The following is a 26,931-nucleotide window of genomic DNA, read 5'->3' on the forward strand; positions in this document are numbered from 1 at the left end:
GTATTTGTGGGGAAGTGTTTATCGTAACTTGGAATTTCTTGTTATCTTTTATGTAACAGTTCATTACACTACAATGCCATGGGTCTCATTTTGTTTTGAAAAGGCTAATTTTCTAAATCTTTCCTCAGGTCTTATTGCGACTACTTTAGCAGCTGCATGACGTCCTTGCTAACCAAAACGTGAGCCTAGAGGGAATTAAAGCCCGTCGCCCCAAGGCTTTTAAACACAGAAAGGTCAGACAACAGGCATCTTATGCAATTTAGTAGACTCAAGAGGAATCCCAAGGTCCTGAGGAAGTGCATTAAACTCTGCATGAGTCTCCTCACATGAATATGACCTAAGGGTGCTATTAACATTCATCATATGAAGCATTTCCTCTCCGCTCCGGCGCACCAAGCCTTGTCAGACTGCTCTCTCGCTCAATCCATCATCAACAATGCTGAAGCAAGAACAAAGGCCAAGCTTCACTTACTCCTATTCATCTTTGAATAGCTTCTGCGTTCAATAATTCCACACGGTTTAGTATCACTCCGATGTTATAATAGAATTCATTTATTACCTGAAGGAAAAAAACTGTAATTTTCTTTCTTCTTGTTCTAGGTGGATGTGCTGAAGGCGGATATGGAGAGCGCAGAGTGGAAGATTCTGGAGAATCTGGTGCTGGAAGGAGTGCTGGACTCGGTGGGTCAGCTGTTGTTGGAGCTTCACCTGCACTGGGCGGGCTTTGAGGTGGGCGGAGATGATCCGTCCGTGGTGCGGTACTGGTTCAGCCTCCTCAGGGAACTCGAACGTGCCAACTTCCGCCTCTTCCATGTCCACAGCGACCCTGCGAAACCTCACCTCTTTCTGCATAAGAGTGTCCTCAACGCCAGCAGTGCTTACACGCTGAGCTGGGTGAACATGGAGTGGAAACCCTGAGGGGCACCAGAAATGGTAGAAGTCTGGAGAACCAAAAAACAACTATTACCTTTGCTTGAAGGATGTCTGGACTTAAATGTACAAGTTGGTGTAGCTTAGGAGTTTGGCTGAAGTTCCTCAAAAGACTAATCTTATCTTACCTGACCTTTCTGCGAAGCTATAATTCCTGCTCATTCTCCGCCGGCCTGTAATGACTTCACTCAGAGGGGCCGAGTAATTGCCTCCAGAGGCCCTCTGTGTTCTACCTCATAGTGGCTGTGCTGTCGGCTGCAGGTCGGCCTCTGAGTCACAGTCAGCCCCCCGTCATCGTGGTCCAGTCTGAGCTCTGCCCACAGTTGAACTCTCTAGATAACAATGGTCTACAGAGGCTGAGAGACAACAGCCTGCTTAATAGCACATTAATTCAAGGAAATGGATACATGATGGTAAAGGGTGGGAAGGTAAATGAAAGATCCTGACTCATTCTCACGAAGTGATATTTGTTAGACGCCTGTGGAGCTGCTTAAACAGAAAGACCAAGAGACTGAGCAGAGGAATGTGGGTAATAAAGGTAAAGAGATGAGGAAGACGACCGTCTGCTTCCCTGCAGTGGAACCCTAATACGACATGATATTTAAAAACAGAAAAAGCAACAATTTCACGAAAAACATCAGAAGTGATGTCTGTTATAGATTTGTTCTGTGTGTTGGTTGGATATTTGAATGAGGATGTGTGGGCGAGTGTGAGAAAAACACAAAAAGAAAAGATGAACTTCAAGTTATTTTTGAACACTGCAATTTCCTGGGTACTAAAGGCAAACATTTGAGATCCACACAAAGAAGTATTTTGTATAGCTGTCAGGTTTTCTCCAAGTGTTCAACTAGGCTTACTCCATTGTATCTGCTGCTGCAACAGACCTTTAAAGAGGGGGTATTAGGCTGTTTCATTTTAAGACATATATACAATTTCAGATGTCCAAACTAAACAAATTCAAATCTGTAGGTAAAAGTATGTTGGAGTAATCCCCCGCTGAAAAGTCTGCAGGCTGCTGTGAACGCTTGCTTTCAGACAGACTTCTCCAGACGCTTCACTTTGTGATGTCACAAAGTGGAGGAACTCTATATTTGGGCATCCTGCCCCTAGCACAGTTCAAGGACACGCCCACCCAGCAGCTCAGTCTGCCTCTGACATTATTTTATTTTATAACGGCCCAGCTTGTCACATTGGTTAAGAATTTATTTGAGAAAGTGTTTCTTTGGCTGTGAAGGAAAGAAATCAGTGTTTACTTTTCCAAAGGATAAGAGCAAGTTAGCTCTTTGCCGACAACTCTGTAATTCGGCCACAGGGTAGCAGGCGTGCCTCAAACACTAAGTTCTGCCCCTCGGCAGGCTTTGGAGAGCTGGCCTATCAGAAGAAAGCGGGCTTGTAGGGGCGGGGTTTCTTAAAGGGACAGAGCTGACTGACTCGTTTCAGACAGAGGCTGTATGAGGGCCTGCAAAGAGCACCAGCGTGAGAAAAATAATTTTTTTAAACTGTAAATTATGCTAAGCTACTCCACAGCTAACACAGAGTGAAATATGAAACTTGAAATGAGCATAATACCCCCCTTTAAAAACAACTTCAATTAATTTGCCAAGTTTTTTGCTGCAGGTTAATAAAGAAAGGAAACAAACAGTTGTCAGTTCTCATGATTTTCAGTTGAATCTCAAGTGGAAAAAAACAACACTTAAATAAGAAAATGTTTTCTTCTGAAGTAAAATTTACAGAATGTTTATTTCCACAAAGGGCTGGTCATACAATTAAAAATGAAGGGTTTTTACCAAATACCACAGAGGCATACCACACAGGACCTTTCAAATTAAAATAACATTTAGTTATAAAAAAAACAAGGTACACCTCTCATATTCCTTTTGCAATAGAAACTAGAGCGCAGAACTTTTAAAAGTATGCTTGCTGTGAATCTTTGTACAGATAATACATGGGAAATATTTTGAGCTCTCACAACAGGATACAAAAATACACTGCTTTAATAAGACTGGATACCAGTCCTGTGGCTTCCACTCGAGGTTCGTCACAAAATCCATGAGACATCCAGTCCCTTCCTGTCCAACACACATCAGGATGTATCTAGTCCCACAGTTTGATTTGTCCGTCCCAACCGCAAGTGATGACCTTTGAGGTTTCGTGCGGGTGCCACAGGGCGCTTATGCACACCTTATCGTGGGCCTTGATCCTGTGGTAGAGCTTGGTGGTCTTCCAATCCCAAATGTTCAGCTTTCCATCTGCATCTCCGGACACCACGTAGCTGTTGAAAGGGAAGAGATTGGGAGAAAACAGAGAGAGAGAAGAGAGAGGGAGAGGATGGAGAGATTAGCACTTTGCTAAAAATGCCTTCCGTCTCCACTTCACCTGCCAAAAGGTGGGAGTCTAAATTTTGAGTATTTTAGGCAAGCCAGGAGTTACAGTGTTGCCATGGATACGGAACGGAAGCTAGGGCACCTGCTTGCAGACGTGGGAGGTGTTGGTAAGAAGAGGGGAGAAAACAGGTCTTAATGGTATTTTTGGCTAATATTAGCGTGCTGGACTGTCCCAGTTAGCATTCATCGTGCTGCTCATACGTTAGATAATATGAAGAGGCTGTTTCAGCAGCTCTTCATTACCTGGAGGTACTTTAGAGGACAGGAGACGAGAGGTATCTGCATAATGTAATTATACAGCTAAGTAATTCTGCCTCACTGTCTTGAGCCTTTAACTAAAATAAAAGGATTCTTGTATTGTTTTCTGTTGAAGGTGGTTTAAACCCTCTACTATTGGAAACAGATGCATTTGATCTCTGCAAATAAGTTTTCATTTCTCATGCAAATTTCCCTTTAAATCAGCTCAAAACAAATTATCTATTAAATCAGCTGCAAGAGTCTCAGCTGTGTTTTACCGCCCTTCTTCAAAAAATTCAGTGACAAAGTAAAAGTTTACCTCATGTCTGGGGAGAAGTCCACTTGGCAGGCGTATCCAGCCACCATGTGGCCTTTGAAGACTTTCTTCTTGTTCAGTCTGAAGCGGTTTTGGGCTCCGAAGATCAGAATCTGGTTGTCCATAGACTGGCATGCGAGCCATTTACCTGGGGTGAGAAACAAGCAAACAGCTATAAGCTAACAGCTCATCTTAAGTGGTGCAGCACAACAATCTTTAAAACCATCGGCTATCAACAATTTAGCCTCAGGGGGCGTCGGACAATATTTCTGTGCTTCCTGTGTAGCCAGCTGATAACCAGATCATGATAAAAGATATCCGGGTCAACACTTCCTCTTCTATGTGCTGGTCAGTGTTTGCAGCACCAACTACAAACTAGAAACATGAGCATGACCTTTAAGTTGTGAGAGGACATCTACCACAGGATTATCTGCATTCATATCCAGATGTTTATTTATGGAGGTTGTTGAGAAGCTGAATCATCTTCAGATAATAGCCAATGGGTTCCTTGAATGTAGTTCAGCTTGTTTTGGTTCACAAGGACAGATTTCTAGTGCGCAACCAATCCCTGCTAAAATGTGGCTTTTCAATACTCCTCAGTGTTAATTTCGTTAACCAAAATAATGACAATATATGTCGTCAACGACCGTTTTTTCCATGACAAAGACAGACGAGCTAAAAATAGCTCTTTGATAAAAATTGTCAACACAAATGTTTTGTTTTCGCTAATGAGATGAGACGGGACCAAGTGTTAGTGGTGGGCTGGATTAGATCTGTGGTTCTCAAGTGGTGTGTTGGCACAAAAAGTGGGTCGCGGCGCTGTTTTCAGTGGGTCGCTGATGTGTGCTTAGAAGACAAAAAAAACAGTTGTAGCAAAAAGTCGTTGCTGCGAGGACTTGAGTTTCCTATGATGTGCATGCAGTAGTACATTAGTTACTCTCCATGTATTCACTGACTGGGTGCTACAGTTACATTACTGGAACTTGATGAGCCCGACGGTGGTTGCATTTATGTTGCAGTTTTTTTAGCATATTTAAGGTCCAAACTGCACCATTTTTTTTCATTAAATAAAATTTAATGGTTGAAGAAATCTGAAATATTGGTCACAATTTGTCATTAAGGAGGTGGTGGTTGGTCCTGAGGTGAGACCAGTTAAGAACCACTGATTATCCAAGGTAAGGAATCTGGACATTACATCAGTAAAAGTGTAAAGAGAGAGAAACGGTGCTTCACAGATTCACTTGGTGTAACCTGTCAGCTTGATACCAATTTCTGATACCTGTATTAGGCTGATGGAATTAGTTTAAAGAGAGAAAACGTTTTGACTAAAATGTTACTGACTATAACAGGACTAAAATGTTTTGAGCTTTCGTTGACTAAAACTAGACTAAAACTATACAGGGTAAAAAGGACTAAAATGTGACTAAAACTAATGAGCATTGTCGTCTAAAGACTAAGACTAAATCTAAATCTCATTCTCAGATATCTGGTTGTAGACATTTTTGCTGTCGTAATATAAAATAAAATTCTTACAAAATCACTCAGAGTCCATTTAAGTAATATGGAATGAAAACTTTTGGAGGTAACATATAAAAAGTATTTCACACGTAGCTTCACACGGAAGTGGCCACCATGTAAGGACGATAGGATTGCGATTGTCAATGAAAGCACTGCATGGAGAGACCGACTTTGTCCTTTTAAGATTATCATTTGAACAATGCTGTTCTTTTCACTATTTTATCTTTAATCTGAAAACATCAATAAAAAGAAAGTTGAAATAAAATGGGACAGCAACTTGTGGTAGCAGTAAAACATATATCTCCCTGAAGGTTGTCACAACAACTTTAACAGTGCTAATTAGCTTCTTAGCTTGTCTCATTAGCATGATTCTGAGCAGCCAAATGTTTAACAAGCAGCTACTAGTATCTTGGATGTGTTACAGTATCGTACTGCCTGCCAATGCAGTCAGGATACAGCTGGCTGTGTAACAACTCAGATCAAGCGAGACATCAAGTAGAGTCAAATATCTTTAATAACAGGTGCGTGGTGTTTGGCGGAAATGGAACAAAAACCAAAAATGTGGAAATGTGAGTTTTGAGGCGAGGACAAACTGAGAGGGCAGGAACTAATGCCGTCATTAAACTGGAAGCACTGAGGCTATTTAGAGAAAAGAGACCGCGCAGGTGAGATCTACTACTCTGCTCCTGACAAGGCTTCAGCCTCACACAGTGATAAGAGGCAGAGCTTCAGTGTCAGAGCATTACACGACTCACTGCACTTCTTGAAAGGAAACATGATGGAAATTATGAATGCGGGGTGAAAAAAGACCTACTGTTGGTGTGTGTGTGTGTGTGTGTGTGTTGTCTTCTTGCATCCACTCTCACCAAAACATAATGAAAAAGATACAAAAGCAATAGGTGCAGGAGAAAGGAAACAACTGGTCCAATTCCACCAGCGCAGCCGGGCTCTGTCTGTTTCGTTAAGATGGCAAGAGACGGGAGAGACAGGATGTGGATGCTGCGCCAAGGGGGGGGTTGGGTGCCATTTAGGAGTGCTAGAAAACTGAATGGTGTCCCACTGAGAACACATTCATTATTCACACGCTGAAGACAAACAAACCATGTTTGGACAAATAAGAACGCTGCCCATGAAGGAGGAGACGAGTAGAGAGAGTACATGAAAGAGTGAAATCAAAGTGGGCCGAGAGAAGAGGAACTGAGTTTGATGGAAGTTGGAGCTGATGGAGAGCTTCAGGGAATTCTGGATTCAACAGCAGGTGTCATGTTTGAAGAGGAAGACCACCTGTTCATACTGGTGTTATTTTAGGTGTGAGCACCTCACTAAACTTGGCTACTGTGTCATTAAATGGCTTCTTCCCCTCATATCTCAATTAATACAGCTGCCCAGTAGCAGGTTTGGTCTACAATAGCAGGGTGACTCACGGTACGATACGCGGCCCACGAAAACGATAATATCACGATACAGCGATTCTGCAATTATTTATATATTGTGGAGGATTAATATATTTATTCACTGCAATTAGGTGTGTTTCAGAAAACTTGACACAAACTGAGATATAACAGTGTTTGTGTTTTCAGTCTGTAAATTACATTTACAGAACTATAGAACAAATTAGGACTTCTTACTTATCTTACTTCCTTTGACTGCTGTCCAACATCCATCCTATTGATAATTGTACTGCACAATTCAGGGCGATGTATTGCTGTATCGATATTATGCATTTGATATGTTTTAATATTTAGCATTATGTCTCTGTGCTGTGCTCCAAAAAGAAACAGCTAGCCGAGCTCGGTCCAGAGGTAAAATACACCAACCAGCACCTCTAAAGCAAACTAATAACTCATTTAAAGTAATAATCTCAAAGATTTTCATTTAAATAAATATCTGTTGAGTCACTATCTATCGCCAAATGAGGCGTTTGCAGTATTACAGGCTGGGTGTCTGCGGCGACCTTCACGAAAAAAAAATCTCAAGCGGCGCCCAGTTAGTGACGCGTTTTCCATCAGCCAGCAGTGGTTGGTCTGCCAGAGAGGGTAGGCGGAGCTAAGCGGCTGCTTTTCCGGTCTCTCCAAGTGTTGCGAGTAAACAGTAATCTACTATGGCTGAACAAACAAAGAAAAGATCGATGACTACAGATACAACTTCAACAATAAATGAAAATCCAAAGAAGAAGAAACAAATTCGACGCTCAGATGAAGCAAACAGTCTGAAAAGGAAAGCGAGTTACAACCGTACACGCCTGGTTATCTGGGGCGTATGCTCCTGCAACTGCCTTTTTAATCGCCATAAGGTGCCGCCAAATAGAACAAAACTGAGAACTTCAAGATTCTCAGTTTAATGAACGGATCATTATTTTGTTAAATCTGAACAAAACCTTTGGTGTAGAAAAGTCAAAGTTTAGGTGCAGTGACATCAAGGAAGTTTTGACAAGCTAGCCGTCTTCCCTGCTTCTAATTGTCTCCTTGCGCTACCTTTGTATTTACTGTAGAGATAAGACGTGTGTTACTCAAAATGTCAAACATTTCAAATGAAAAAAGTCTGCAACACAGCTTTCCTTTGACATTTTCCTGTCCTATATTTTCTGTATGTAATTTCTTCATCTCAAGCTCAAACATTAACATCAACAGAGCCAAATGTTTTTTTAATAGCGATGCATATTCTTCTCTCCTCCCTTTGTGACAAGTCATTAATTGAAAGTGCTGGCTGCTGCGCGCTCCACAGTCCCTCACAAACACTTTGCATTATAGTGTTTTAACTGAGCTCAATGGGCCGTACGTGGCAGCTGGCGCACACAAAGCAAACAAACGAAGCACTGGGATTGGATCAGAGCCTGATTCCGATCCTGCTGACCTGCTCTGGATCTTTCCATAAATACATTTACTTGGATGAACTGAGTCTGCCTTGTTTTATTTTTCCGAGCAATGGCCAAAACTTCAATCTGGCAGTATGGGTTTATGCTCCCCAGAGTCCTCTGTTCTGTGTGTTTGACTGTGTGTCTGCGAGTGTTTTGCCATGATTCGTCTACTCACCGTTGGGAGAGAGTGTCACAGCTGGCATGGAGTGCATACTGGGCTCAGCGATGTACTTGAAGTCCACAGGGATGTCCCTGAAAAAGGCAGAAAGCGCTGTGAGCACACTTGAGGACGGGTTGAAGACGGGATGGGAGCAGAGACCTGAGCAGCCTTGAAACGAGGAGGAACTGATAGAAAAACATTTACAAAGCTGAGGTTTGTTTACTGCTGCATCTGATTTCGCTGTCTCAGAAATGCTTGGTACTAATGAGAAAACAGCAATGGAGAAAAACAAGGCAGGATCACCATAACAGCTACAGTGTGTAAATAACTGCATGCAATCTGAAAGGAGCTTTTGATGCAGCACCGCCGAGTCGACTGTACGCCATCCAATTATTTATTAATCCCTCCTTTGCTCTTTCGCCCTGCCTCTCTGTTCTTTTACGCTCCGCTGTTTTCTTTTGGACCAGATAGGAACGTTGGCGGTTTCATCCTAAGTGCGCTGCGGAAGATCATTCAAACTTACAGCGCTGCGCGTGTCTGCCAGGAGGATTTATTTCCCATGTGTGTAACTGACCTCAGAGTTTCTGCAAACTAAGCCAATGAATGGAACTTATTTGTCTCTCTGCTTTACTCTGCATGTGTTTGCATCAAGGAAGTGCTAAAAGGCAACAGCCCTGTTTTATCTCGCTATCCGCTTAAACTAAAGCCACGTCTCTGGTTCTTGCTCAGATGAGTAACAGCTGCAGAAAAGACCGAAAATGGGCTGTGAAGGGCGAAAAACAAGAGTTAACAGAGACATCCAACCAAGCCTGTGTTCACATAAAATTCTCTTGAATTCATGCACTGCACACACAATCACACGTTAGGGGTTTGTAAGAGCCAATGTCTGCAGACAAGCCAAGCTAAACTCTGAAGACATTACAAAGCCATCAGATCGCTTCTTCAGAGCTCCAGAAATAACCAGCGTGAATGTTTCGCTGGGAGAGCAACACGGGAGAGGAAGAAAGGAAAACATACGACAATCTTTACACGAGGGATACGCATGAATAATAGATGTTAGTTGTTGTGGTTTGCTATGTTTCATGTTGATCAGGCAGGGGAAGAAGAAGAAAACAAAAACAGCTTTTATGTACATCAGCCAAAACATTATGACCACTGACAGGTGCCGTTGTCACAAGATAATCAATGACACTCCACCTGTCAGTGGGTGGGATGTGTGAGGCAGCAAGTGAACAGTTTGTCCTCGAGGTTGATGTGTTGAAAGCAGGAAAAGTGGGCAAGTGTAACAATGTGAGCGACTCTAACAAGGGCCAAATTGTGATGGCTTGACGACTCAGTCACAGCATCTCCAAAACTGCAGCTATTGTGGGGTCTCGCTCTGCAGAGGTCAGCACCGACCAAAAGTGGTACAAGGAAGGAAAACCAGGCGAACACATGATTCAGGAATGGTTTGAGGAACACGACGAGTTCAAGGTGTTGACTTGGCCTCCCAATTCCCCAGATCTCAGTCCAGTCGAGCGTCTGTGGGATGTGCTGGACAAACAAGTCCGATCCATGGAGGCCCCACCTCGCAACGTACAGGACTTAAAGGATCTACTGCTAACGTCTTGGTGCCGGATACCTCAGCACACCTTCAGAGGTCTAGTGGAGTCCATGCCTCGACGAGTTAGCAGCAAAAGGGGGCCTACACTGTATTAGGCAGGCGGTCATAATGTTGTGAAATGATGTTTTTCAGGCGTCTCTGACTGAGACAAACATGAAAAACATCAACTTTGTTTGGTATTTGGAGCTCATGTGAAAAGAGGATTTCACTGAACATAATTACTATTGACAGAAGATCAAGTGAACTTTGGTTAATTAATTCAGCACTGGTAAAATGATTACTTATGGGAAAATATTAGCAGAATGTTAAATTGGGGTTGGCAGCACGGGGTTTTAAAAAGGTCAGCACCCATGATGAAAGTCAGTCTGGAAATATTCTGACTAAAGTTTTACTAGAACCGTCCTGAAAATAAACATTTGGGACTCGGACGACATTGCATTCCAACAATGTCCTTCACTCCGTCTCTGTTTTTTTCATCTTTCTCCATCCTTTTTTCTCTCAATCCATCATCGTCCCAAAAGCCCCCCCCCCACCAGCCGACAGCCTCGGCGTCTTGAAGATCAAGAGCTAATTCTCCTTGTTGACACAGTGCGGCACACTTCATATTGATTGTAATCCTCCCCCAATGCTTACACCGACTCCGCGCTCCCTGATGATGAACCTCTGCCACGGATAAAGCGGTCTCCCCTGAAAACTCGGATGTGTGTGAAAACGAGGAGAGAATATGAATCGCGCTTCCGCCCCCTCCACTTCTTATCCGGAGATGCGAGGCTGTTCTGGAAGAATCGGCCCTAATGCTGCTGTGAAGCAGCTCCCAGAAGGGGGGGGGGGGTTAGCTTGAGCCAGGCGCCAGGTGGTATCCGTGGGAGAAATGGGGACAGTAAAGCCACTCTTTGGCTCAGCGTTCAGCTTGCCCGCTCGCTCCCACGCTGCACTGAAAAAGCTCACATGGGACCTTCTCACAAACGAGTGCACTAAGCAGACTCTTGGGATACGGCTCCACTTTACATTTTATTGCGTCCTTAAACTCTTGACTTTAAGTGTGTGGAAAACTACTTTTTTTTGTAACTAGGTAATCTCCTCCTCTTATACACTGGAAGGAAGAAGAGCTGGGAAGTTCTGACAAGGAGAAAGAAAAGAAACGTTGTCCTTGAATAAAAAAGAAGACCCCTCCTGCAAGACTCCACGGGAAGCTTCCTCTATCAGCTGTCCTTTAAATATTTATCATCTTTGGGAAGCAAATAGCACAGTTTGTTTTTCACCACAGGATCCTCGGCCACTCCTGGTGGTCTCTCTTGATTGTCAACCGAGAGGACACAAAGCGCGCGGAAGGACAAAAGCCAGACAGACTTTGTCCGACCTGTCTGTCATCCAAGCGCAGCGTTCCTGCCAATAATTGAATATGTGGATCCATTTCAAAAGGCTTATTTATTAAAATATGCAATTGGCAACAGCGGACAGGGCTCACAGGGGTTTCTGCTGGAGCGTCGTCACAGTACAATGTCAGCTCCAGGGAAAAAAAGAATCTCCCACTGTAACAGATGCATGTAAAGCAGGCAGGGGCCGTGACTCAGAGCAGATTAGCAGCACAGCTGGGAGAGCCTCGTCTATGATAAGGTCTGTCCACTCTTCTTCTTAATGGCTAATGAAAGGAGCAGTGAGTGGTGCTGGAGTATAACGTGGGAGGGCAGCGCATTATACACTGATGATATATTGTTTGTTTTTCAAGTTACTACCACCTACTGCACATGTGAAATTATAGCTTATAACACCTGCTCAATGATGTGAACGTTTTTCACACAGCAGCCAAATGCAACAAGTGTTGGATGCTGTGCCTTGCTCAGAGTAAAACACTAAAAACAGTTATAGCAAAGTCAAAACACTGCATGAATGTTTCAGTAGTCTGCACTCACCACTCCCAAACTCGAAGGCTCTTGTCGTCCGATGTGCTCACGAAGCGACGATTCTCATCAACGAAGGTGATGGTGTTGACGGCTCCCAGGTGACGGTCGTACTCCTGAACAACCTCACCCGTCCTGATGTCCCACTGATAGGCAGATATGTACAGGCACACAGAGAGAGGTTAACACATAATAATAAAATAAAGGTATATCAAAATAGGTTCAAAAGTACGGAAGCCCGAAGCGGACATGCATCCACACATTTTGTTTACTCTGCTTTCCCGTGATAACGAGTTATTTCCATTTGTTTTCTCGAGAATCATTTATCTCGTAATCTCGCTGAACCACCGTAACGTCAGATCGCGTCAGATATAATCTGAATCCTCAGAGTTACTTCATTAGTGTGGGTGATGGCAGCATGGCATGTCATGGTCTGTAATATCACAGTGACCAGCCTGTTCTACATCGCCAGAAAATTACCCCGTTTTCACGAGAAACAAGCTTTTTTATCTCAAGAAAAGAAAGTGAAATTTACTCAGTTGTTATCAAGGGGAAACCAAGCAGAAGCCAATGCGGAACTGCAAAAAACTGCAGTTCCTGGATAGGCCACTTGAGGCTGGCTCCAGAAACCAAGAAATAACATTACAGCAGATGGGAAAATGCCTGTTCTTTCAGCAGAAATAAACATGATTACAGCCTGGAACAAAAAATGGTTTCATTATGAATAGCTAATTTTACTGTTCAAGATAACTGTACGGGGGGTGAATTTTTTAAAAACACACCCATTTTAATTATAACAAGCCTGAAATCATAGGAGCTGGGTCACTTGAGTGACAGGTGGATACTGCTGGCAGCCACACAGACACAGACTGACTCTGAACTCAACTTCACCTGTTTGTGTTTTTGGAGCCTTTTGCCTTTTTAAATGCAAAAATCTGACAAATAATTTGGCTCGCTGTGTGATTTATGGAACTATCTGTCCGTGCAACAAGTCTGAGCTCCAGCTTTTCGGTGAGTTAAATTCTAGTATTATTGTATTGATATATTTTTAGCACTATATATACACGATATATACTGCGCTCACCATACAGGGCTCGAAATTGCGACCCGCAATTTAAATACATTTGGGAAAGTTCGTGCGAGTGCGAATAATTGTTGTGGTGCGACCTTTTTTTTCATTTTGTTTGCTAATTAGTACACAGCATGTGCCTGCATAGGCGCCTCCCAAGCACCTCTGCTCCGCTCGATGCAGTGTCACTGTGCCGATTTCTCTCTCACCATGGAGAGGAGATACGTCGCAGCGATCGTGTCATTGCGAAAAAAAACCCCACAACTCAGTCTCTTTTGAATGTTCTGAATCAGTATTAAGTAGTCATCATGATTGTAGGTGCTATTGTTTAATTAGAGCGCCATTATGGTGTGATCACACAGCATGCTTTCATGCGAGTCTGTGAGACAGACAGACAGACATAGATGATAAATAGAGGGAAGCTCAGAGATGGAATGAGTTGGCCCAACCATTATGCCTCTGTGCATTTTACATGGAAGATGGAACGTAACAGAGGCGTAATAATCCCGCCTTGAACTGGCAGTGTAAAAAGGGCTAGAGAGAGAGAGACCAGCAGCAGCAGCAGATGATGAGAGCTAAACGTATCTGAATGTATCTGAAAATGTGTGTGACTATATGAAAACCCTTTGTAATATTACAATAAACTTATGGTAACATAAATGCATTTAACTCCAACTCTAATCACTAAACGTACACATACACGTACAGACACACGTACCTCACATGAAGAGGCTGCTGGAGAACAGTGCTTATTTAGTGCCAATGCAGTAAAAGTGGAAAGTTGCACTAGTGTAAATACAGCAATTAGCTAACTCTCAGGCCTCATTTTACACACATTAAAATGTAAAGTAAAAACAAACCACAGTGGACCCAAAGCAGCAAAAGAAGGGGACTGACTTCTGTCCAAACACATTTTACATCCAATTCTATTTATGCCCTCTTGGTTTTTTTTTTATCCTAGCCTTCAGGCTGCTCACAAGAGAAGCCATCTGCTCTCCAAAAAAAAAACAGATGAGGGCTGCATGATTTAAAACTCACCCTGATTATTGTGCCAGATCCTGTGATAATGACTGCTGTTCATCTGGACTATTAAGGGACAAACTTTGTGCCTGTTTCAATTAAAGATGCCACGGAGAGCGGTTTTGTTATAGTGAGTCAATGGTTATGAATGCTTCAAACAGGATTCTCTTTTGTTGTCTCAGCAGGTTTATTCGATCTGTTTACCTGATTTGAGGATATCACAGTTCTCTTCCCTTTGCCTCTTTTTCCACATTAATGCTGCCCATGATTAATGACTTGTTCTAGTCCTGTCAGCTACCACTTCTAGCCCTGCGCACAAAAAACACACACACTCGTGCTGAAAGATGAGCGGGGAGTGGATTTCATGCTCCTGTGGGCACTGTTGGTATACACAGAAACTCCTTTGTGCATCTGCTTGCTCAATTGGGAAATACACACGCGGCGATGGCTGAGACCTGAATTAGATCGTTCACAATGGCCGGCTTTACCTGAACAATCTTCTTATCCGACATGCCGGCCACAAATAGGTTCTGTTTGTCCTCGTCCGGGTTGAACTTGACGCAGTAAGGTACTTTCCTGTTGGTGAAGCGGGAGATACATTGGCCTGTGGAGAGAAGGGGGAGATAGAAAGTCAGAGCAGCAGAATAATCCACGGTGGCTTTTTCAGAAAAGGGCACCAAAGTTGTTTAAAATTTAAGGACGCAGACGGAAACTTTCACTGTTTGCTCTCCGTCCCTGCAGGCAGCGACAGCTCGGCCGAGCACAGACAATTCAGTGTTTCTTTGTGTTCATTCAGCAGAGGTGACAGGAGCGATGCTACCGCTCGAGCTGAGAGGACAGGAAATTAAACAGCCTGCAACACCGAGAGGCCCTTAAGATAAGAATGAAGGCATTTTACAAACATAATTTCTGTTCTACATCTGCTGTTTACTCGAGACTGAAACAAATCGGGAATAAAATGCTTCAAATTATGCACGATCCAGAAACACCTGCCCACATACACAGCTTAAGCCAATATAACAGCTAAAGTATGGAAACAGTTTCACTTGTAACTGTCTCAGCATTTGGATGATGTTGCTCCAAAGGGGATCCTGTGAACAACAAGTGGGGGAATTAACTCTTTTCTGCCCTCTGCTGGATTGGCACTCATGAGTTGAGAGGGGTGGAAATTATCTTGGATGAGCAATGGGGGGAAGAAAACAGGGAACCATGTGGCAACAGTCAGATCAGAAACCCCACACTTTGCAAACAGTTTACAAACATACTTAAAAGAGATCGCCTGCTATTTAGAGACAATACAATGTTCCTCTGTAGGCCTTAGCCCCTAAATATATTACAGACAGCATGTTGTGTTTATCTTTGCAGCCTCTCTATAACCCAGGTAGGGCTACATTTATACATATTGCAACTTTAATTCCTGCACAAACAGTAAAAGCATGAAAAGCACTAAAGTGGTAATGAAATTTGTCCCCAATACTAATATAGATTCAATAGTCAGTCTCTGCCAGCTCTACAAGATCAGAATTCCTGAAGAAAGTGTTAGAGATTGTAATCACATAGACCGAATATCGGCCGGTTTTAATCTGACGGCCGATAAGAGATCAATTTAAAACTGGCTTATTTTGGCTCTGATGCATATGCTTAAAGGCATTTAAACAAAGTTAAGTGTTGGAGTTTGTATTATTCAAAATTTTGACGCCAACATTTTCACTTTTACTGCAAATGAATATCGGCTTGAAATATCGGTTATCGGCCTCCTTGACTACTAATAATCGGTATCGGCCCTGAAAAAACCATATCGGTCTATCTCTAATACAAATAGCTAAATCCTTTAACCTTTGCAGTTGTGATGTGCGCATGTGCAATAGTCACATCGCAGGACGTGCGACTGTTGTTGCTCGGTGCAAAAGGAGTACTCGCCATTTGCTCGTTTTCTATCACTAATCAATAAGTCCATCTGATTTCACACGTGAGCAGCTCATGAGCAGCTCTTCATCAGAGCGCAGGGTGAACTGACTGCTGAGCTGCAGAGTAAGGATGGGCATTTGGAGGCTTATCAATATTTGAATATTCTATAAGAAAAAAAAAAAAGTGTAGCACACAGCACTGTTTTTCACCCAGCTGCGTCTGTCTCTGCTATTTAAAGGGCACATTAGTTAGATTGGCATACATTGCGAGTTCACAACAGGGGGGTCTCTTTGTTACTCACACGGGACGCACAGCAGCGCTCCTCCTCATAAGGAAACATCAGTGTATTTGCTGACACAGTGAAATGAAGTTGTGTATTGGACAGAGCAGAAGTCGTGAGGAGACGAGGAAAACAAAAGCTCGGCGTCTCTCAATCACGAGACTGCTTTCGGTTTGGTGCTGCTCTGATGAAGCCTCCTCACACGCCTGCTTCTCCTCAGGGAGATTCCTGCTCGAGCCACGCGCGGGGCCAAAAACAGCCAGAGACCGACAACAAGCTCTCCTTCATGCGCGCTCTCTCTAATACACGCAGAGACAGGCACACGCTCACACGCATCTGAGAGGTAAAATTATTATAAACTTCAAACACTGGTAACTTCTGCGACTCCTTCTGTCATCTCAGCTACAAATTCCGCCCGTCTCCATCCGAGCAGCACCCGAACATCGTTCCAAATTTGTCAGCACCGAGTTTGATTAACAGACTGACTGAGTAATACAATAAAGACCTAACCACCGTAACATCTTCACTGTTTACTAACCCTGTTTAGGACGTGTTTGTGACGTCAGGCGGTGACGCAGCAGAAAAGAGACCGACAGGTGTATACTTCACTGGCAATGGGAACCGAGACAATTGGCTTCTATAAGTGAGTATTCCCAGGTCTGAAAAACCTGCATCAACGCGCTAATTTTAGTATAATAAGAGGTATTTGGGGACAAATGTTGACTTGACCATTAATCACTTGGTTATTGGGGCTGCTAAAACTACTGTTTTTTGTACTTTCCTTATCGACTACTCTCTCCTGTCAGAAAATAATGAAATCATGCCCGTCACATTTTCCTAAAGCCAAAGGTTTATGACTTCAGGGTGGTATATTGTTGCTACAAACGACCAGTAAATCAGAATGTCTGGAACTTAAAGAAGCTGGAATCAATTATTGTTGAGTGTTTTTTGTGACGACGGATCAGTTCTCAAAATGATGGATGTTTGTACGCAACTTACTAACATGCGTCACAGACGAAGTAACAAATTGGCTGAAATGTCTTTGTGACCAGTCACATACTCGCAGGTTCAGCAGAGAAACATTTGATTTAAACAGTTATGCGAGAAAGCTGAGGTCTGCACTGTCATTCACCATCTGATGGCTGCTGAGACCAAGGTTACATTAGATTGAAGGTACAGTGTGTTACTCTCTCCCCACATGTACACTTTCTAAAGCTGCCACTGAAAGAATTATTGGACATGCTCTCAGCAAGACATCATAAAAGACATAATGTATCAGTCACACATTAATGTGGAGTACATCTACCTTGATTCAGAGGCAGTGAAAAGAAAAAGAGACATCCGACTGTGGAGCTTACCTGTCTCAGAGTCCCACAGTTTGAGGTAGCGGTCGTAGGCGGCGCTGAGGAACTGCGTCCCTGTGTTGTTGTAGCAAATGTCTCGCACTGCTTTGCTGTGTCCTGACATAAGCAGAGGAAATTCACACATATTAGAAGCAGATAAATAAGTATATAGTAGAAGTGAGCGTGTCTTTTCACCATGTCTACCCCCCTGCTGCTTCCCTTTGATACCCTATTCATCGGAGGAATGTGGAATCTGGCTAAGGGAAATCAGGGATGTTGTGGTGGAAAAATGCAGAGGGAGGCGAGGGAAGCTGAATCTTTAAATGAGCTTGAGAGGTAAAAACATTTACTCTCTGTCTTTTCAACTCTTCTCCACCTTCTGTTTCTCTCCTCCTAATCCCAATCTATGCAGCCCTTTGGCTTTTTCCTCATTCAGCGCAGGTGATGGGAGGTCCCTGCGGGCTCTTGCTCACGCAGACGTCTCCCTTGTTAAAAGTGGCTTTTATCAGGGCTACACTGTTTCCACTGCGATAACAGAGCCCGCTGAGGCTAAGTGCCTGCTCCCTCGCTCGCTCTAATCAGACTGCTGGAATAGCAAACATTCCTCCAATGTGTGTGTATGTACATTACATATATACCTTTAGTCACAGACTGCATCTGAACATGCAAATACAAAGGAAAGATATGCATCCTTTTATATGTACATTCCCCTCACTTATATATACACCGATCAGCCATAACATTATGACCACCTGCCTAATATTGTGTAGGTCTTCTTTTCACCACCAAAACAGCCCTGACCGTCCAGGCATGGACTCCACTAGACCTCTGAAGGTGTGCTGAGGTATCTGGCACCAAGACATTAGCAGCAGATCCTGTAAGTCCTGTAAGTTGCGAGGTGGGGCCTCCATGGATCGGACTTGTTTGTCCAGCTCGATTGGATTGAGATCTGGGGAATTTGGAGGCCAAGTCAACACCTTGAACTCATCGTGTCAGACCAGGACACCTTCTTCCATTGCTCCCTAGTCCAGTTCTGAAGCTCAACTGACCTTTGTAGGCACTTTGGCGGTGCACAGGGGTAAGCATGGGCAGCTTGACCGGTCTGCGGCTACACTGTGAGTGCGATGCACTGTGTGTTCTGACACCTTTCTATCAGAACCAGCATCAAATTTTTCAACAGTTTGGGCTATAGAAGCTCTTCTGTTGGATCGGACCACACGGGCCAGTCTTCAGTCACCTGGTTTTCCTTCCTTGTACCACGTTTGGTAGGTACTGATCCCTGCAGAGTGGGAACACCCCACAAGAGCTGCAGTTTTGGAGATGCTCTGACCCAGGCGTCTCGCCATCACAATTGGACTTGGCCCTTGGCAAAGTCGCTCACATCCTCACAGTTGCCCATTTTTCCTGCTTCCAACGCGTCAACTTCTAGCCCTTGCTGCCTTACATATCGCACCCACTGACAGGTGCCATTGTAACAAGATAATCAGTGTTATTCACTCAACCTGTCAGTGATCATAATGTTAGGGCTGATCGGGATACGTAACAGCTCTTTATTCCCTGGCCATTCTGCCAAGCTAAAAAGAGGATCATATTTTAATCAAAAAGATGTTCTTTTTGATCATCAAAATACATGAAAGCAAAATATAAGACAAATGTATCGGCTGTTAGAATAAAAAGTGAAAGAAAACAGAATAATTTATCATTCTGTCGATAAAAAAAAAAAGAATGTACCAGGCAGCCGATGATGGAGAGTAAAGCAGCAACAACAAAGTGAAAACCTAATGCGCTCCTCTCAGCAGAGCTGCACACTTCTAACACTCATCTGATGGGAAAAAAATGAACATCATCTGCTGCTTCTCGAACTCACAAACCCGTCAGCCAGTCACTCTCTGTCAGTTTATTCACTCCTAAACAGTGCTCTCTCTTCCTGCACGTCAACCCCTCTCCGCGTCTGGTGCCCTCCCCTGCCCCTCAAACCCCCTCGGCTGCTGAATTATGCATATTCTGTGAAGGAGCTGACAAGCAGAACCGCAGCTGCAAACAATCTCTATTCAGACAGTGTGCTGCCTCTGGGAACAGTGACCCACACACATTAGCCTACACCCCCCCCCCAGACCCAATCTATTTAAGCAAAAATAAATAAATAAATAAAGAATCCGCACACTCTCTGTCAGCGGTCAGCAGACGTGTCATTAGTGACCCGGTAATGCTGAGCTCACAGTCTGTCACGGCTCCGGATTTCCCATAAGGCTGCATGCGTTTCTGACCTGGAGCATATTTCATGTCAGCATGTTTGCTGATGATCTATTGTTGTTATTAAATGTTATACTAGGTGGTGAGTTACTATTCCCTACAATGAATCCTTATCAATGTCTACCAAAATTTTAAATCACTTACCAATAAACGTCCGTATGCACCTCCTCTCGCTGTACACTTCCCACAGCTATGGAAAAAAGGACAATAAATCAGCCTCAAAACAACATGTAATTAAGCAAGCGCGGCAGAAACAATGTAATGAAATAAGAACTGGTGGGTTAAACAGGCAAAATGGCAGGTTTAATAGCAAAATGAAGCTCTGCATTTAGTCTGGATTACCACTGTAAAAGCACGCCAGACAGCCAAAGCAGTCTGCCTCACAAGCCTCTGGCATGAATATATTTTCATGCTTTGCAGTGTTTTAAAATACAGGAAATCAGGTTTGTTGCTTTAAATATTTTCAGCATGGTATCATGAAACTGCAAAATTAAAACTGCATCTTTGAAAAAAAGTCAAACAAATGTACATGTATTCATTCACGAGAATCTGCGATGTTTGTATGACATCACAATGTGATTGGTTACCTTGATCTTGCAGTCCATAGAGGAGGAGAGCAGCAGATGACCAGAGCTGGGGAACAGTCGGATAGCACTGACACCCTGGAAAATACACAGAGAGGAGAAACTGATGTGTTTCTAATCATATGATAACAATAATAACATATAGCACCTTTAAAAACAAGAGTTTACAAAGTGCTTTGACAACCAAGCAAATCGCAGAACTCAATAAGCAACAAAAGAACACACACGACACGGCCAGATGCAAGACCAAAGGGATAATGGATGTAAAAAAAACATTTACCGTAAAATCTGGGGTATAATAAAAATGTTTCCATCTAAAAAGCGGGCTATACAATGCAGAGAGAGGTATTTTATGATGCACGCTATAATCCAGTCAAAGCTTCCTCATGGACATGCACCGTCATGACCGCAAGTGCAACCGCCTTCCCTTACAACAACTCGACATGGCGAAAACAGATGGTAGGCTCTAATTTGTGTGTTTTAAAAGGCATTTCAAATAAAAATAAATTGATTTAGTGTTGAAATAACTTGTATACACGTTTTTATTAATAAATAACTATAGAAAACAGATATCCCAAAAACAGACTGCGTCTTATATTCCTGTGAGACTTGTTTTCTGGATTTTACGGTAAATGCAGCAGAGAGGACACAGGGAAGACAGCGTAAAAGCAATAAAAGGCAATCAAAGACAATAAAAGAGAATAAATGAAGCAGGAAGAAGTAAAAACAATACATAGAAATAAAAGACATACAATCAAAAAAATAACTAAAGAAGATAAAAGAAAGGAAATAAAAGCAATAAAAAGAAAGTAAAAATTAAAGTAAGATAAAAAGCTAATAAAAAGACGATTAAAAGCAGAAGACATGTCTTCTTACCATGAGTATTAAATCATTACTGAAGGCTCAAGCACCATAAAGGCAGCATTACACTTTAACAGTATATTTCACTCACATTGGTTTCTGGTTAAGATCAAATCATTTGGCTCTACTGTATAACATGACAACACCACATTTCTGCTAAGATTTTTGGACTAAGATATCCATTTGTGATCCGCTTAGAAAATAAAACTCGAGTCGTGGTTCTTGTTATTTCTAAATGTTAAAGTACATTCTTGGATTGGTGAGACATTTTCACTCCAGTGTTAAAGTTGAGGGAAGAAAAGCATTGCTGACGGTTAGGTAAAAGGTTGCACTACACCAGGATTTTTTCACATAGAAAATACTGTACATGTTCAGGATCTTGACTGAGTTTGGACACTGCCAGGCTATCGACCAGTGTTCATTTTGGCAGCTAGTTTACATTTACTCTAAGTATTAAGATTAAAAATGCTCATTAGTTTTAGTCACATTTTAGTCATTTTTACCCTTTTTAGTTTTAGTCAAAAAAAGTCAGCACGTTTTAGTCAGAATGTTTCTTTCTTTGAACCATTTCAATTAGACTGATACAGGTTCAATCTGCCGTAAAGTCCTTTTACCCATCCTTACATTAAAAACATTCCTGACGATGTTCTGCACGGGTCATAAAGATCCTCAGGTGAGGTTATAAGAATATGGAAACTTCTTAAATGTAACATTACGCAAGCAAAGCCACAGAACAACGCCCTGCAGTTACAGTAGCACTTACTGCACATTCCTCTCCTGTCTTATTTACAGCAGCAGTGTTGGTATTTACCGTTAAAACTTTTTAAATATTCATCATCGCTTCTCATTTAAACAGTCTGACGGAAGCAGACAGCAGGCGATCGCTCCTTTTTGTGCAAAGGAAGCGTTAAATGACGTGTAAAACGCCCCTTTTTCTGTGAGCACATTTTAGTCCCGTCTCATCAACGAAAAGAAAACATACGTGTCGTCAGAGTTTTTATTATCAACGACCTGTTTTTTGCTCGTCAGCGTCCCATCATCATGGAAATGTTGACGAACATTTTTCGTCATAATCTTCGTTAAGAAAATTACGGCCTCACATCAACCAGGGCAGATATAGTGTGTGTCTGTGAAGGCCACACGGCCTCTGTATTAGTCACAGAAATTATAATGACTTTCAAGTTACCGAACTTTCTCCAATTTCCCCAAAACTTTGGTGCCCCGGTAAGGGCCAACCTCCATCTATTATCTCGACATCAGCACTTCCACATGCTTATTATCTCCTCATACCTCTTTGTATTTCAAATGAGACTCCCGGGGCTGTAACTTCCTGCACAAAGCGGATAGAGCCAATTTAAAACTTGAGTGATTTCTCCCTCCCTGAAGCGCACTGCCAGATCTGAAGCTTGACTCGGATCTCTCTCGGAATAACCCGGTGTTTGGCTTTATATTTGAATTATAAAGACGGTGTTTTGAAGGAGATAGAATAATTTGGATGCGTCTGTGACAAGTGGCTCTTTTGCAACCGTTTTATCTTTTTGCAAAAGTACCCAGGAGGTTTTTACTGCCTCAGAAATTCTAACAAGGACTGCATAATGAATTTCCACGGACACCTTGGTTGCACAACTCACGAGTTACTTGAAACAATAGTGTTTTGCTTAGATTTCCTCACATGGAGGGACAACTTGTGTACACAAAAACAGAAACAATACACAAATATCTCTCCCCGCTCACCTTGGTGTGTCCAGACCAGACATGAATCTGTTTCTTAGGCAGGTAACACTTGTCTGGAGCTTCGGCAGAACGCAGGTTGATGCCCACGTCCTGTGGGACATGGAGGTAGGATCTTCCCTGGTAATCATACATGTCTTTAACTGGGGGGAGAGGAAAAATAGAGAAACATTATTTAATAATATATCTTTAAAGCATTTGAATATATTGTTTAAGGAGATTGGACGTAGCAGACTCCCCAATGAAAACTGTCCTGTTGTACTGAATGCTTGACCAGCAAGGGCAACTGTAAGAGTCTAAACATGGTATCATAACTTTGACAAAAAATCCCCCATGACTACGAGTCCTCTAACAAAACAAATTACGATTTCAAAGTCAAAAAAAGAATCAGCAAATGGTTCAGATGTATCAATCTGAGAGGGCACTGTACCATGCAGGATGGTCTTCTCCTCAGCAGGAGACTCCTCCTCGTTCCTCCCCTTCTTCTGCCTCTTGGCTGTGATCTCATCCAGCTCTTTCTGCTCATCCTGGAAAAATCAGATGAGTCACAAACCGATAATTACCAAACAGATTTGTCCTGTGATATGGAGCTGAAGACATGAGCAAACTTACCGCAGCTCAGCTTAACTCAGGCTTACTTTTATAGATTGTGTCTGAGAGAAGAGGGCTGTGTGGGCAGGTGAGGTCACACGGCCGATGGTAAACGGCAAAATGACAGTATAGCACTGCATCACAAAGCTTTTAAACATACCCTCATTATGGCGAGTTGTTTAATGCTTTGCTTACAGGTTGAGGCAATGAGTGAATAAAACCCCATGATACTGTTTCTCTTGTGCTACTTGCAGCAATATAATGTGCTTTTAGACATTAACTATTTGCATCATGTGCACTGCCATGAATGCTCATAAGGCATAAAGACAAAGACACCTTTGAATCTGTCATACCGACCAAGAGCAATCCTTACGATCTTAAACTGTAGGGTGTTTTCTTGCTTTGCTAACATAATAAGCAGTAACTTGTGTGTGTGTGTATACAAGTGACAGTCTTTAACAGTCAGCCACAAAGCATTACCTCTGATGGTTTGGCCCCATCTTTCTCGTCTGCATATTTGGCCCACGGTCCCAGGAAGGTCTCGATCTCTCCTGCCTCTCCACCTTTGACCTTTTTCCTTTTTTCCGACTTTTTAGCCCCGCTCTCAAACACAGTGAGCCCTGCAGGAAGACCCATCAGACATTATAGTTCCGAACCTGATCTAAACAAACTTCTTACAGTATACGACATACTAAATAAGGTGTGATCAATTAATACCTTTATTTTTCTCAGCTTCATCCACTGCACCAATGTAGCTACTGGATGATACCTGGTGTGTGTCAACAGATGGATCCAGTGCATAACCTATTAGCAGAGAACAAAGAGTTGCAGAGAGGTAATTAAAATTCAGACAGGGTGCATACATTGACCGCATCATTTAAGCCCACAGAGGTCACAGACCAGCTTACCATAAGTGGAGAAGGTCCTCCTTTGCTGTTCAAACATAAAGTCGTTTAGGTGAGCCGGTTCTGCATAACCAGACAGCATGTTCCTGGGAGCGGCCATCTGCTGTGATTTGAATGGGTTGAACGGCCCAAACTACGAGGAAGGAAGACAAAGTTATTGATATTATTTAAATCAAAGTTTTGTGCATTATACTTTATCTAATATGTTCAACACCAACCACTTTGATAACAGACTTCCTGAATAATGTAACAGTAGTGAGATAGATAAATTAATCAATAGGTAAGCACTACAATGATTTCGGAGGGATTTGGAGGCAGTGGAGTTACCAAGCTACACACACACCATAAAAGAAGGAGTAAGGACACTTGAGGAGTGTATGTAATATTATAGTCATTTTTAATAAAGAACTTATGAGATCAATTAAAACAATCTTTCCAGGGGCGCTGGTTTGGCTTGGTTGGTGGAGCAGGCGCCCCATGTGCAGAGGCTACAGTCCTCGTTGCACTGATCGCAGGTTCGACTCCCAGTCTGCCGATCATTTGGTGCGTGTCGTCCCCCGCTCTCTCCTCCTTACATTTCCTGTCTATCTTCAGCTGTCCTATCAATTAAAAGGCAAAAAGCCCCAAAAAATAATCTTTTATATAAAAAACAAAAAAACAAAAACAAAACAATCTTTCCAATTCATGTCATAGTCACGGAATAGATATATTTAAAGCTCCTGAGAGGAACTTTCGGTTTGTGTTGATTTTAGCGCCCCCTGTGGACAAAGCTGTACCTTTTATCTCTGCTGATTTTGTCCTGTACATGCTTAAGTGGTGGTTTTTAACTAAAAATCTCGACCTGCTTTCTTTAACAGTCATATGTGTCACTCACTTTAAATTTTGGCCCTGGAAAACGTAAACAAAAGCAGCGTGCAGTTAACTGCTTTGTCTGACACCTACCCCCTGCCTGCAGTTTCAGGCATTAAAAATAACTATATAAAAATAATCAATCTTGTTGCTGATGGTCTGGTTTGCTTTTGTAAGTCATATAGAGTAATCTGAATTAATTTTAGTCCGTTTCACAACCGGCAAAAAACTCCTCACGGAAGCTTTAAAGTTTCAATATATAGAATTTGACCCAGCTCTACGTGACATCCCCTTGTTCAAATACTTACCTCTGGTGCAAACATGGTTTCATATGTCGGATTGTAGGTGACTTCTTTCAATGAAGGGTCCAGGTGTATGCCAGTCTCAACAGATTCCTAAAAAGAACTTACACGAATCAGTGAACAGGCTGTGACTGTTGCAACATGCATCATCAAATGTCTGTAAGATATGTTAGATGTTTGATAGAAGAAAAGGACACCAAAGACGATTTTAATAGTGTTAATTTTACTTAAAAATCAAATGAATATTCTTGCACACAGGTTTTTAATGTTTGACTAGCACAATATATCCTCCTGTTCGACACTCAATGTTTCCCGCTAACCGCTAATAGTTTGAGTGATTCGGTCACGTTAACAACCATTGTTAGCGAAACACATTCAGAAAAAAATTAAATTAACCATCATGCAGGGAAATCGCGGATAACCTTTTTATTTAAAGGTATAGCACTTCAAACATTCTAAGCTAATCAATTACAACGTAAGGCTAACGTTAGCTAGCTTAGTTAGCTTACCTTAACAGCGACCTCCGGAGCTGAATTGAGAACAGCCAAAGTCATGGTCTGTCCAGACTGCAGAGGCTTAAGGTGAGCCGTGGCGTCCGGGTTGACTGGGTCCACTTTCTCGACATTGGAACTGGATTCAGACTCATTTTCTGGATCTGAATCGCTACCGTACGAAGCGAGGGAAGCTATGGCGGCAGACATCTTGGATGTTGTGAATTCGGCGGAAGCAGGAGGGCGGTACTTCCGGTGTGAAGAAAACGAAAAAGAAAAGAGTACATTCTTGTTATTTGGACCTCAGCATGTTTTGCCTCAACATGACAATAAATAACTTCACAACTAAATAACTAAAATAACTTAAATTTGATTAGAAAAGACAGAAAGACTATGACGCTGTGGTGAAATAAAATTTGGTTTGTACTTATGATTATTGTGTCATATTTTCAGAAACAATACTAATACTAGAGTTTAATCAAAGTTTATATATTGATGATTTGTTCTTTCTTGGAATTTATTTAAAACTATTTAGATAATCGATAATGTAATACATTTAAAGCAAAATGCGAAACGTTTCTGGTGATCGCTACTTCAATGTGAGGATCTGGTTCTTTTCTATAATACTTATTCAATATAGTTGAATATCTTTGAGTTCTGTGTACAGACAAAAAGCAAATGTGCATTTGTCATCTCCTGGAAATTAGTTTTTTAATTTAAAAATATGTATTTATTTACATATTCATTCATTTTCTATTTTGCGACATTTGTAGGACATTGAAAAACCGAGCACATAATAATTAAAATAATACCACATACCATATAGAGCCTCATAAGG

At 42.2% G+C, this 26,931-nt stretch overlaps 2 protein-coding genes across 2 annotated transcripts in view; one reads left to right on the forward strand and one right to left on the reverse strand.

Moving 5' to 3' along the window:
• Positions 1 to 2,558, forward strand: part of mettl24 (methyltransferase like 24) — a 41,100-nt gene extending 38,542 nt beyond the window's left edge. The window contains exon 5 of the mRNA XM_069657258.1: positions 601 to 2,558. Within this exon, the coding sequence (XP_069513359.1) occupies positions 601 to 918 (318 nt within the window). The 3' untranslated portion in view covers positions 919 to 2,558. The remainder of the gene's footprint in view (positions 1 to 600) is intronic.
• A 106-nt stretch (positions 2,559 to 2,664) lies between these two features.
• Positions 2,665 to 26,303, reverse strand: cdc40 (cell division cycle 40 homolog (S. cerevisiae)). Its single transcript, XM_069657064.1, has 15 exons — positions 26,112 to 26,303; positions 25,609 to 25,695; positions 24,455 to 24,584; positions 24,264 to 24,350; positions 24,027 to 24,166; positions 23,386 to 23,482; positions 22,959 to 23,098; positions 20,367 to 20,441; positions 19,924 to 19,969; positions 17,542 to 17,643; positions 14,484 to 14,599; positions 11,919 to 12,052; positions 8,418 to 8,494; positions 3,871 to 4,015; positions 2,665 to 3,202 (listed from the first exon to the last, which is right to left on the reverse strand). Exons 1-15 carry the CDS (start codon positions 26,301 to 26,303, stop codon positions 3,025 to 3,027), a joined length of 1,746 nt encoding a protein of 581 aa, XP_069513165.1. The 3' UTR covers positions 2,665 to 3,024.
• Positions 26,304 to 26,931: the final 628 nt, after the last annotated feature.

The sequence above is a fragment of the Semicossyphus pulcher genome, unplaced genomic scaffold (assembly GCF_022749685.1).
Source record: "Semicossyphus pulcher isolate SPU_LCO1_2020_fin unplaced genomic scaffold, fSemPul1.0.p SCAF_11, whole genome shotgun sequence".
In the NCBI taxonomy this organism is placed as follows: Eukaryota; Metazoa; Chordata; class Actinopteri; order Labriformes; family Labridae; genus Semicossyphus; species Semicossyphus pulcher.

Coding starts and splice junctions, on each gene's coding strand:
- cdc40 (XM_069657064.1), bottom strand. CDS start 26,303: ATGTCTGCCGCCATAGCTTCCCTCGCTTCGTACGGTAGCGATTCAGAT. Junction 24,585..25,608: donor AAACCATGTTTGCACCAGAG/GTAAGTATTTGA, acceptor CCTTCCTCGTAG/TTTGGGCCGTTCAACCCATT. Junction 20,442..22,958: donor TCTGGTCTGGACACACCAAG/GTGAGCGGGGAG, acceptor TGTATTTTCCAG/GGTGTCAGTGCTATCCGACT.